The 13,543-nt window shown below is 39.0% G+C and overlaps 1 protein-coding gene across 6 annotated transcripts in view; it reads right to left on the reverse strand.

Annotated features, from left to right (window-relative positions):
- The window catches only part of LOC126182569 (histone deacetylase 6), a 325,057-nt gene that overhangs the window by 165,124 nt on the left and 146,390 nt on the right, over positions 1 to 13,543 (reverse strand). For all 6 annotated transcript variants that reach the window (XM_049924862.1, XM_049924864.1, XM_049924861.1 and 3 more), the window contains one exon: positions 11,027 to 11,133. In XM_049924862.1, coding sequence (XP_049780819.1) covers positions 11,027 to 11,133 — 107 coding nt within the window. The remainder of the gene's footprint in view (positions 1 to 11,026; positions 11,134 to 13,543) is intronic.

Genomic DNA, 13,543 nt, shown 5'->3' on the forward strand with positions numbered 1-13,543 from the left:
TCTAATGACGTAACCAGTGCATTATCTGGGTTAGTAGACTGGTACGGGAAGGTTATATAGTATTAGTTGAATGTACAATACTCTCGCAGACTAATATCAGAAAAGATGAGAAAATGACAAATGCATGCATGCGTTAATGGAAGGACGCATACCACATATGTGAAATATAGAGCTCAGAGTAAAGATGTGTGTGATCGCAATTAGTTTGGAAGGATTGGACCATATACTGTGAGAAATTATTACTCAAAAGGCAAGGAGCCTACCCACTGGAGAGCATTTGTAATCTCCGTGGAACAAGGAGGAATGAAGGAGCTCTGGTATCGTGGAAGATTTCCAGCACCAAGGAAGACAAATATTATGTATACAAACAATAAGCGATTGTGATCATATACTATCCATCGAAAGTTAACGAGGAGTCTGAGACAGTAATATTAGTTGGTTCCTATGTAACGTGTATCATTTTGTGAAAGTTTGTAGCAATATACAGAGTTAACTGAATCAAACTATTACTTTACTTAAGTAAAGAGGCAGTGTTTTGTTTTATAGCCACTTCACTTATAAAAATCTGCATGGAAGAAAAAAGTTTGATGCCAAGGAAGAACATAACACAGCATAGTTGGACACTGAAGCACATCACTAGAGATATACGGCTGAATATCTACTCCAATCTAATAAAGGAGTGTTAAGGCACTGATGTTAGGTGTAGTTGTATGGAGTAATAGGTCTAGAAAAGACATTGCTTAAACAGTTAAGACATCACCACTCCTAGCTAAATACAGCAGACACTAAGAAACACTCCATGTGGCAACCCTATGGCTATAGGTGGAAAGTGGCATATACAAAACAGACTGAAAAGAAGAAATTCCATAATAAATCAGTAAAGAGAAGACGCATTGCCAAGGACAACAAGGAGCATAAGCAACAACATCAATGCACCTGGGCAAAGAGCGTCCATCTAAGCCAACAAAAAACACAGCTACTGATGACCCACCCAAAGCGAGCACGCAGCCAGCAACATCGGAATAGCATGCAGCCATCGACGACTGATCCGTCAGCATGTAGTCTACACCATCACAACATCAGCATGCAGTCTAAAGCAATGCTTAGTCATCACACAATCAGTAACAACCATACCATCACCAGTACACAGTACAATTATGGTGAGCTACACCAGCATTTCACTTCAAAATTGCTTTTGTGGGTGTCGTGTGCTGTGGTGTGGTGTGGTGTGGTGTGATGTGGTATCGTGATTTGGTAATATTTGTTAGTTTGTGTACATCGGTGATAACAAGGAAATTGTGGAAACATTAGTACAAAAACTGGAAGACACATAGATACACTTACGAAATCAGGTTGAAGACGCTCATGAGCAAGTAATGGAAAACCAAAACAAACTGCGACAAGAATTAGAAACTCAGATTAAAGACACTCATGAAGCGTTAAAGGCGTGTTTAAGACAAGACTCAACTTGTTAAGGGAAGAAATACACACCGAAGTCTTGAAACAAAGTTACTTAGTTCTGGAAGAGACACGAACATATTAAAGATTTGTGTATGAAAGTAGACAGTTTAAGTAACTTTCAGAAACAGAATGTGAGTTGGTAAAAGATCAGATATCTGATGTTCAAAACGCATGGATACTTTTGAGCAGAGAAGAGACAATGGAGATACCATATATTCGCACAACATACACTCATGTTTGGGGGAAAAAATACAAGCATTGTTAGATTAGAAATTTCAGGAGATTTTATGCACTTTAGAAAACGGGCAGCTTTCCAGAGACGAAGCTACTAATGCCACAAATGGGATAAATTCGCAAAAAATAGAAGGAAATTAACAGAAAGTCAAGTTAAAGGTGAATCTTTCAATGCAACAGCACTGTAAGAGAAATTGCAATTGGGAAACGGGAATGAACTTTTATAAACTTTCCAAAGTTATACCAGATGTGGAAGCACATCCAACGTATTCCAGGTCATTGCTACCAAAATTGGAAGACTCTAGAAAGACAGATTTCGTTTTGAGTTATTTGCTTGGGGATGCTGCTGAATGGGGAAACATCGACATGCAAGCATTTACCTCATGAGACAATTTTCAGGAGAAATTCAAAGCATAAATGTTGGTCTAAAACAATACAACAGAAACTGATGCTAGAATTACTGGGCCTGAAACATTTTAACAGTTCATGGGGTAATTTCAAAATGTATATCGAATGGCATCTAACAAGATCTAAGTATTTAGGTAATTCTTGATATTCATATAATAGAGGGAAACATTCCACGTGGGAAAAATATATAAATGTGCGGATAGATATGTGTGTGTGTGTGCGCGCGCGCGCGAGTGTATACCTGTCCTTTTTCCCCCTAAGGTAAGTCTTTCCGCTCCCAGGATTGGAATGACTCCTTACCCTCTCCCTTAAAACCCACATCCTTTTGTCTTTCCCGATTTACTGATGAAGCAACCTTGGGTTGCGAAAGCTTGAAATGTGTGTGTGTGTGTGTGTGTGTGTGTGTGTGTGTGTGTGTGTGTGTGTGTGTGTGTGTGTGTGTGTGTTTATTGTCTCTATCAACATACCAATGCTTTCGTTTGGTAAGTTACAGCATCTTTGTTTTTATATATATTTAGGAAATTCATGATATGAATATAATAGAGGGAAACATTCCACGTGGAAAAAATATATCTAAAAAGAAAGATGATGAGACTTACCAAACAAAAGCGCTGGCAGGTCGATAGACACACAGTCAAACACAAATAAACACACAAAATTCAAGCTTTCGCAACAAACGGTTGCTTCGTCAGGAAAGAGGGAAGGAGAGGGAAAGACGAAAGGATGTGGGTTTTAAGGGAGAGGGTAAGGAGTCATTCCAATCCCGGGAGCGGAAAGACTTACCTTAGGGGAAAAAAGGACAGGTATACACTCGCACTCCCCCTAAGGTAAGTCTTTCCGCTCCCGGGATTGGAATGACTCCTTACCCTGTCCCTTAAAACCCACATCCTTTCGTCTTTCCCTCTCCTTCCCTCTTTCCTGACGAAGCAACCGTTTGTTGCGAAAGCTTGAATTTTGTGTGTTTGTTTGTGTTTGTCTGTGTGTCTATCGACCTGCCAGCGCTTTTGTTTGGTAAGTCTCATCATCTTTCTTTTTAGATATATTTAGGAAATTCAGTAGACAAAATACTTCTAGCAAAGGTATTGGTCAGGCATTTGCCGTACTATGTAAGGAAGGAAATTTTATAAAGAGGTTGGTCTACCATGAATGAACTGCTGTTGATTGTTGAAAATTTGGAAAGAGGGATTTTTTTTTTCTATAAGAGGTTAATTACTGTCATGTAAATAAATGTCAGAATAGTAAATCCAAACAACAAAGATGGGGAGTACTGGTCATGATTCAGGACATGTCCAACTAAGTGTAGGTCCATATGAAAAAAAATTAACATCCACCTTGTAGCAACGAGCACCGTGATGGATTTAGAGAACACTTTGGAGACACAAAGCACACTGCAAGAACTAATTATGAAGAAAGCTTAGGAATCTGATCTGCTGCCTGAATTACAGAAAAATGAGATTAGATTAGATTAGTTTTTCGTTCCATAGATCCGTGTTGAGGAGATCCTCGTGGATGTGTCAACAAGTGACAGATGTGCACAAGTGATTTGGAGAACTTTGTGCATAGTGTTATGTTGTTTTGAATATGTCAAAATTTATATCGAAGCAAGAATTCATGGACAGCATTATTTTTTTGTTTTCATTTGAAGAAAACTGCAGCTGAATTTAACTAATTACTTAGAAGAACTCCTGGTAAACGTGCTCCATTGCAAGATTAAGTATGAACAATGGTTTCGATGCTTCAAAAATGGTGACTTCGATGTTGCAAACAAGGAACATAGAAATCACGCAAAAAAAAAAAAGGTACTAAGGTGTGGAATTGGAAGCATTGTTGAACAAAGATGATTCACAAACACAAAAACAATTGGATGTTAGTCAACGAGCTATTTCCAATTGGCTACGAAAGATGGGAACGATTCGAAAGACCTGTAGATGGGTACGACATGAGTCTAACAACAGGCAAATGGAAAAGTGCACAAACACGTGAGATTTTGCTCATTAGGTACATACAGAAGTCATATTTGCATCGTACAGTTAGAGGGGATGAAAAGTGGATTTATTTTGAGAATCCCAAGCACACCATCCACATTGACCGCAAGACTGAATTGCTTTGGGAGAAAGACGATTCTCTGTGTTTGGTGGGACCAGAGGGACATCATCTATTATGAGCTGTTATAACCTGGGAAAACGGTTAAAAGTAAACTTTACTAACAACAATTGACAGACCTGAAGACTTCACTGCTTGAAAAAAGGCCTCAATACTGAAAAAGATTACACAAAGTAATTTTTCTTCAAGACAATGCTCCTTCACACATGGCAAAACTGGTTCGCAACACGTTGCAAGCAGTTGGGTGGGAAGTTCTACCCCATGCGGCTTACTTTCCAGACTTGGCTCCTTGCAATTACCATTTGTTTGGATAAATAGGTCACGCACTTGCTCAGCAGTGCTTTGGTTCATACGAAGATGTGAAAAAATGGCTCAATGAATGGTTTGCAACAAACATGGAAAATCTTTACTGGTGTGGTATTCACAACAAATTGTCCAAAATGTGGGAAAAATGTATAAAAAATGAAAGGAGCATACTTTGAATAAAGCGCTATTTATCAGCCTTCAGAAATTAACATGTTTTTTTAGACAAAAAAACCTGCATTTCATACTTCTACACCTGATAAGAATGAACATACTGTGTGCACTACGTATATCTGAAACTTGCTAGAAGATGAAAGACAATAATCAAGTGATAACATACAAGTTATGTCCAAGAGTACCTTAAGGCTTACATGACCTCACAGCTTCTAACTCCTTTGGCCAATTACCAATTAGTAAAGGGGAAATGGGGGTAACTTATATATATGTCCTAGGTGTTGGTCTAAATAAGTTAAATTCTATCCTGGTAAGCAAGCCAACACAGAGATGACACTTCGATGTCCAGGACTGTTTCTTGGAGATAGGAAGGCCAAGTAAATTGCTGACAGACAGTGGCCTACAGTTTGTGAATACAGCCTTTAAAGAGTTTTTAGCATGGAAAAAATGTTAGACAAATTGCTTTCTCAAAATATCACCAGCGAAGTAGCCCTTGTGAATGTATAGTGAAATAAATTGGTACTTTATGTAGAACATACTGATCGAACAGACATACAACTTGGGCACAGAAAATACCAGTACTCCCAGTAATACTTGATGAACTTCCACATGTAACTACTGGTTTATCTCCCATCGAAATAATGCAAGGTAAATTCATAGACGAGCCACTGTCGACATCATTTACATGACCAGACTATGTGCTTCCTCCAAAGGCAAAAATACAAATTAGTGGAATTAATGATTAAGACCTGAAAGTGCTTTCAAAGAAAGCAATGTAATTATGGTTCATTCAATGTCTGTATGATAGCCAAGTTGAGGAGCTATTAAATCTAAAACAACTAAATTAATGAAAATTCTGATTCAAAGATGTTTGGTCTTCAGTATAGATAGTGACTGTGATCATTGTGTGTGGATGCAAGCAGAGTTGGTGACACTTCACTCTCAGCTCCAGGCTATGATGGCTTCAGTTACACAGCTTGAGGCTGTTGTGGATGGACACCACTATTGTGGGTCAGCCGTGGGGATCCAACAGACATCCAGCATGTCCAAGTCCTCCGATCGGTCTTCACCAGTGGCCAGCCCTCTTACTGCTCATGTTGAGGTTGACCTCTCACACGTGGTCGAATGGAAGATTGTCCCGGGGCATAGCAGGTAGCAAAAGACTTCCCAGGGGACCGCACACGTAAGGCCTTCCCGATTAGCCTGACAAACAGGTTCCAGTGATTGACACTGTCACTGAGCCAGATGCCGTCGTCTTTCCTGTTTCCGAGGAAACCTCTCACCTTGCAAGATCCATACAATCACAGAAGGTGGGATTATTGGTGGCTAGGAGCTCCAACGTTAGGTGTGTTATGGGGCCCCTTAGGGACATGGCTGCCAATAGGAGAATAAAGGGTGGAGTCATTCCAGACATGGAACAGGTCCTCCCAGATGCCATTAACAGCACAGGGTGCAGCCAAGTGCAGGTGGTGGCTCACGTCAGTACCAATGGTGTGTGTCACTTTGGATCAGAAGAGATTCTCTCTGGCATCAAGCACTAACAGAAGTGGTACAGGCTAACAGTCTTGCCTGCAAGATGAAAACTGAGCTGACCACTTGCAGCATAGTCGACAGAACCGTTTGCAGACCTCTGGTACAGAGTCGAGTGGAGGGTCTGAATCAGAGGCTCAGACGGTTCTGCGACTGCACAGGCTGGAGATCCCTCGACTTGCACCAAAGGGTGGTTGAGTTTCGGGTTCCACTGAATAGGTCAGGAGCCCACTACACGCAGGAGGTGGCTACACGGGTTGCAGCAGGGGCTATGTGGTGTCGGTTGGGCAGTTTTTTAGGTTAGAGGGTCTCAGGAAAACACAAAAAGGGCTTCAATTACAAAGGGTGCAGGCCAAACGCAGGAAGAACTTCGATACAGGAACCATCTTTATAACAGTTGTAAATTTTCATAGGTGTTTTGGGAAAGTACCAGAGCTCCAAGCACTAATAGAAAGCACTGATGCTCAAATCGTTATAGGCACTGAAAGCTGGCTAAAACCAGAGACAAGCTAACCCAAAATTTTGGCAAAGACCTAACAGTGTTCCAAAAGGATAGGCTAAACACAGTTGGCAGTGGCATGTTTGCTGCTGTTAGTATCTCATCGAGAAATTGAAGTAGATTGTTTCTGTCAGTTGGTATGGGCAAAGGTCATTGTTAGCAATCAGAATAAAATAATAATTGGATCCTTTTATCGATCTCCCAATTCAGATGATACAACTGCTATAAGATTCAAAGAAAACTTCAGTTTGATTTCAAACACGTACCAGACTCATACGATTATAGCCGGTGGTGACTAATTTACCCTCTAATATGTTGATGAAAATACACATTTAACTCTGGAGATACACATAAAACATCATCCGAAATTGTGCTAAATGCATTCCCTGAAAATTATTTCGAGCAGTTAGTTCATGAGCACATGCAAATAATAAACGGTTGTGAAAACATCCTTGACCTCTTAGCAAGAATTAATCCTGAGTTAACACCGAGCAACAAACCGGATACAGGGATTAGCAAACAGACTGTTGTCATATCGAGATTAAATACTGTAACCCCCAATCCTCCACAAATAAATGAAAAATATACCTATTCAAAAAATCAGATAAACATTCCACTTGACCTCTTCCTGAGAGACAATCTCCACTCATTCCAAATTAATGATGTAAGTGTAGACCAGATGTGGCTCGAATTCAAAGAAATAGTAGTGGCAGCAATTAAGAGATGTATACCAAATAAATTAACAAACGACAGAGCTGATCCTCCTTGGTACACTGTTGCAGAAACAACACCACAAACATGCCAAATTTAAACAGATGCAAAATCCCCAGGATTGTCAATCTATTACAGAAGCTTGAAATTTAGCCCGGACTTCAATGTGAGATGCTTATAAAAGTTTCCACAGCGAAACTTTGTCTCTAAACATGGCAGAAAATCCAAAGAGATTCTGGTCAAAAATGAAGTATGGTAGCAACAAGACACAATCAATGCCTTCTCTGCACAATAGCAATGGAGATACTATCAAAGACAGCACAGCAAAAGCAGAGTTACTAAACACAGCCTTCCAAAATGCCTTCACAAAAGAAGACTAAGTAAATATTCCAGAATTTGATGCACAAACAGCTGCCAACATAAAGTGGAAGTAAATATCCTCGGAGTAGTGAAGCAACTTTAATCACTTAATAAAAGCAACTCTGGTCCAGACTGTATACCAATTAGGTTCCTTTCAGATTATACTGGTTCAACAGTTCCATACTTAACAATCATATACAAAGACAGTAAAGTTGCACAGGTCACACCAATATTCAAGAAAGGTAGTAGGAGTAATCCACTAAGTTACAGGCCCATATCATTAACGTCGATATGCAGTACGATTTTGGAAAATATATTGTGTTTGAACATTATGAATTACCTCGAACAAAACAGTATATTGACACACAGTCAACATGGATTTAGAAAACATTGTTCTTGTGAAACACAACTAGCTCTTTACTGTTATGTGCTATTGACAACGGATTTCAGATTGATTCCGTATTTCTGATTTCCGGAAGGCTTCTGACACTGTACCACACATGCAGCTTGTAGTGAAATTGTGTGCTTATGGAATATCATCTCAGTTATGTGACTAGATTCATGATTTTCTGTTGGAGAGGTCACAGTTCGTAACAATTAACAGAAAGTCTCCAAGTAAGAAAGAAGTGATTTCTGGCATTCCCCAAGATAGTGTTATAGGACCTTTGCTATCCCTATCTTTAAAAAAAAAAAAATTGGGAGACAATCTGAGCAGTCATCTTAGGTTGTTTGCAGATGACGCTGTCATTTATTGACTAATAAAGCCATAAGAAGGTCAAAACAAATTGCAAAACAATTTAGAAAAGGTATCTGTGTGGTGCGAAAATTGACAATCGATCCTAAATAACGAAAATTGTGAGGTTATCCATATGAGTGCTAAACAATATACTTCGGCTACACGGTAAAGCAATCAAATCTAAAGGCCGTAAATTCAACTAAATACCTAGGAATTAGAATTACGAACAACTTATATTGGAAGGAACATATAGAAAATGCTGTTGGGAAGGCTAACCGAAGACTGTGTTTTATTGGCAGCACACTTAGACAATGTAACAAATCTACTAAGGAGACTGCCTACACAACACTTGTCCGTCCTCTTTCAGACTACTGCTACGTGTTGTGGGATCCTTACCAGATAGGGTTGATGGAGTACACTGAAAAAGTTCAAAGAAGGGAAGCACATTTTGTATTATTGGAAATAGAGGAGAGAGTGACACTGAAATGATACAGGATTTGGGGTGGACATCATTAAAACAAAGGCATTTTTCATTGCTGCGAAATCTTCTCACAAAATTCCAATCACCAACTTTCTCCTCCGAATCCAAAAATAACTTGTTGACACCGATCTACATAGGGAGAAACGATCACCATGATAAAATAAGGGAAATCAGAGTTCATATGGAAAGATATAGGTGTTCATTCTTTCCATGCACTATACGAGATTGGAATAATAGAGAATTGTGAAGGTGGTTTGATGAACCTTCTGCAAGGCACTTAAATTTGATTTTCAGAGTGCTGATGTAGATGCATGTATGTATGTATATAGTAATTTTCTCTTTGTGAGGGATATGTAATGATCATTCATGGAAGGGTATGTATCATGTACATCAAATACAGTGCTCCGAGTAAAGATGTGTATGATCGCAATTAGTTGTAAGGATTGGACCGTATACTGTGGGAAAGTATTACTCTAAACATGTGTGGAGTCTAACTACTGGAGAGCATTTTTAATCCCCATGGCACAAGGAGGAATGAAGGAGCTCTCATACAATGGAAGGCATTTCACTTAAAGAAATCTGCATGGAAGAAAGAAGTTCGATACTGGGAAAGAACAGGACATAGCATAGCTTGACCCTGAAGTAAATCAGTTGAGTTGGAAGGCTGAGTACCTACACCAATCTAATAAGCAAGTGTTAAAGTGGCAGTGTTAGGTGTAGCTGTATGGAGTACCAGGTATAGAACAGATTTTGCTCAAGCAGTCAAAACATTGCCACACTAGCTAAATACAGCAGTCATCAACCACTAATAAACACTCCAGTATCATTATGTTAGCCATGGCATGTAAGTCTGAATGCTCAGGGAAACACTAGTCCTTTAAACTGCAACTCTAATGTCTTACTCAGTGCACTGTCTGAGTTAGTAGAATGGCATAGGACAGTTGTTTAGTATTAGAAGAACATACAACAGAAATGATGGGAAAGTGATGCATGCATGCTAAATGGAAGTGCCTATTGTACCAAAATATTCTGTGTGTTCCAATGCATACAAATAGCTTCTGGAAAACAATCATTAATGAAGCCAATAAAATTAAATTTACATATAACTGCCTCAACAAACATAACAACATGCAGCAGATTAAAGTATGTAAATCCACTCTCTCAAAACTATAGCTGCTGTGATACTCAAAGTGAAAGATTAGAGTAGCTATATATCTTGGTAACAAAGGAACTGGTTGTCCTTGTATGGATAAGGTTTGCTGGAAAATGGCAGAAGACAAACATATATTCGTATATGAAAACAACATCTCCTCATTATACTTAACAGTGCAGCATCCACAGAATGCAAATTCTGATCATCATTTCAAACTACACTAGAGAGAGAGAGAGAGAGAGAGAGAGAGAGAGAGAGAGAGAGAGTGGAGGTGCAGTCTAATACCTCCCTCACACTGATATTTGCATGATATACAACATCAAATGAACAAGTGTACATGAAGGTGTTAGTCACTGTGGTGTAGTGTGAGTAAGTACCATTAATTTTTTCCTGAATTTTTTAGGAATACCCTAAAGCATGGGATGGACTGACAGGATACTAGTAAAATGTTTTTAAGTTCTACACTGAGAGTTAACAATCCAAATAGTTGCCTGAAGACATTTCTGTGGATCGAAATACTACTATGCCAGTGTCTGAGGCACTACACTGCCTCCTTCAGGCTGTGCTGTGTATGTTAATGCATGTAGTAACCACTATAGATGCAATACAAGTTATAAACAAAAAGGTTTCATTTACTTCAAATGAGTGAATTTTCTCAATCAGAAAATTTCATCTTACTAAGTATTTCAAATTTTCATAACATTAATTTGTAAAATGCCTGTTAAAAATTAAAAAAAAAAAAAACACTGTACTGCATTTTAATGCCTTCTCCCACACATTAAGTTACTGCTTAGTAGTACCTAACAGTTATCAATGTTGTGCCTCAAACAATGTGTAGCAGAAAACCTAGTATTTATTTTTATAATATCACACCTGTCACTTGGAGCAGGAAGACTTGGTAGCGGTGGGCAAGGATCTCCAAGCAAGCATCGCAAAGTAAGTGCAGCACCTTCCGCTAAGGATTTCAGACAGTACCCTCCCTGTTAATACAAAAAACACAAACTTCACATTAAAGAAACAGAACAACAACATAGGAAATTAATATTCAATATTATAATTTTTTATTATTACCATAGTAACAATGTAAACATTCAGAAATTACAAAGTTGTCTCCAAAACACAACAAGAAACAGAAATGGTTAATGAAAGAACTCCTGTGACGATAGCTAATATGACATAAGACTATACAAGGTGAAAAAATATTGAAACTCACTAAGCACAAGTTTGAGTTAGATGATAAACATAATTCAAGAATAAATAAAGAGAACACTGTAGAGCAAGAGGAAACAACTGACTTAAATACAAGAAATGACTACATAGTAAACTCCCAGTTATCTATGTTAATATGGATCAGAGATCAAATGCACAATTTAATATATGGAAAATTCAAAATACATGTTTTTCCTGGAATCTGCTGCTTACTGTATGTACAAAACATGCTACATGCCACATCAGAATTACCAGTACTTAGTCACCAGAAACTGATAATTCATTTACAAAATTACACTTCAAGTACACTGGATTTCATTATCAATTGCTTGCATTAATTTTTTCTTCTTGATGATGTTTCCCATTTTCCAGAAAGCCAACACACCAAAACAGTCAAATAAATTTTTTTCCAGCATACTCTATACGAGATAATTGCATTTCAGTGCCTTGATGTATGTGATACAGCTTGCTCAATCGCTTCGGCTTTGCTCTCTTCATCTATCGAACACACAATGTTCACTATATCCGTGTCACATAGCTGCTCAAATGCAGATTCACAGGCATCTATGCATACACCACTCACGAATTTTTCATCATCTACATTCCCACAACCAAAAATTTATATTCGGAACAAATAACTAGGTTGAGACTTAAATAGTGGCAACACTGCTGTGGAGACACTACGCAATGCAATCTACTATAGTCGCTGATAGCACAAGTTGTTGACATACCTACCTTACCTCCGAGCAAATGGACTCATCCATCCATATCACCGGCATGCGCACAATCGAGGGAAACACAGTCACTTGTGAACGATCAAACTAACGTAAAAGTGTTACTATGTTTTCGAAACAGGAACAATGGAGTTGGATCAAGATTGAATGTGCCAGAGGTCGTTCAGCATGACAGTGTCATCAAGGTCTTCAAGAGGCGTGCAGGGAATCGGCATTGCTGTACAGAACTGTGGCATGTTGGGTAAAAGCCTTCAACGAAGGTCGGAAAACTGTGGCAGACATGCATCGGGCAGGTCATCCTAGCATCTCTGAAGTAGAACTGCATGCTGTTGCTGCATTAGTGGATGCCATATGATTCGTGAGCTTGCCCACAGAACCAGATTAGCGCATACGACTGCTTCGCACCCTGAAGGAATGCCTGGGCATGCGAAAAATTGCATCACAATGGGTTCCGCATGACTTGACGGAAATGAAGAAATGGATGCAGTGCGTGAGAGGGTGAGAGAAGCAAGGAGGTGGAGGAGAAGGGAAAAGCGGGAGAAACAAAGGTTGACAGGTGGTACGCAGAGGCAGCATGGGCATGGGATAGGGAATGAGGCAGGAGTGTGAGGGAGGGCGGGGGGGGGGGGGGGGGGGGGGGGACCACACATGTGCATCCGCAAATTTTATTGTGAAGAGGTGCAATAGTGTGCTGTTCACATTAAACTGACTGACGATGAGAAGGAGAACAGTGTGACACTGACGGCAAGGAATGCAATCGAATGTGTAAGGAGAAGTTTATACCAAAAGCGAAAGTTGATTAAACTGATTGTGTTCAAATTACAGAGGAGAGAGAATTTCAAGCAGCATGGGATTCACAACTCCACCCTAAAATAAAATGCCAGACGAACACAATAAATAATTCATTGGCAATTTGTGTTGTTGTAGTAGGACCTTGGTTTGTAGGTTTTAACCTTATAGAACCTAGAAAATGCTAATAGAATTTAAAGGACTTAAAGGTCTACAAAGAACAGTACAGGATTTTCATAGCAAAAGTAATGTGGATTTGCACATTCTAAGAAAAGACATAATAAATAAATTTATACACTGCAATGAAATCAAGAATGTGTATGGCACAATATCACTGGTCCTTATAACTCTATAAACTATCGCACACTGTTGCATCTGTAACAATCGGGTCTACTTATTTGTTAATTTGGAAGGTAGAAAAAACACAGCCCGCACTGAAATCAGCACTGAGTATGAAGCATTGTCGCTTTGAGAAAATGTCCACATACCACTCTGTTTGCATAAATCCAGCCAACTTTTACTTAATTGCTGTCTGACACTAGAGGGATGTACTAAAAGAACAAATCAGTGACTCTTAAAGGTATTTATTTTTGTAGTTATGAAGTAAAGTTGCATGGTGTGTTCACTCATCTTAAGCAGTGCATTTTAGGTGTAATTT

Source organism: Schistocerca cancellata, chromosome 1 (assembly GCF_023864275.1).
Source record: "Schistocerca cancellata isolate TAMUIC-IGC-003103 chromosome 1, iqSchCanc2.1, whole genome shotgun sequence".
NCBI lineage: Eukaryota > Metazoa > Arthropoda > Insecta > Orthoptera > Acrididae > Schistocerca > Schistocerca cancellata.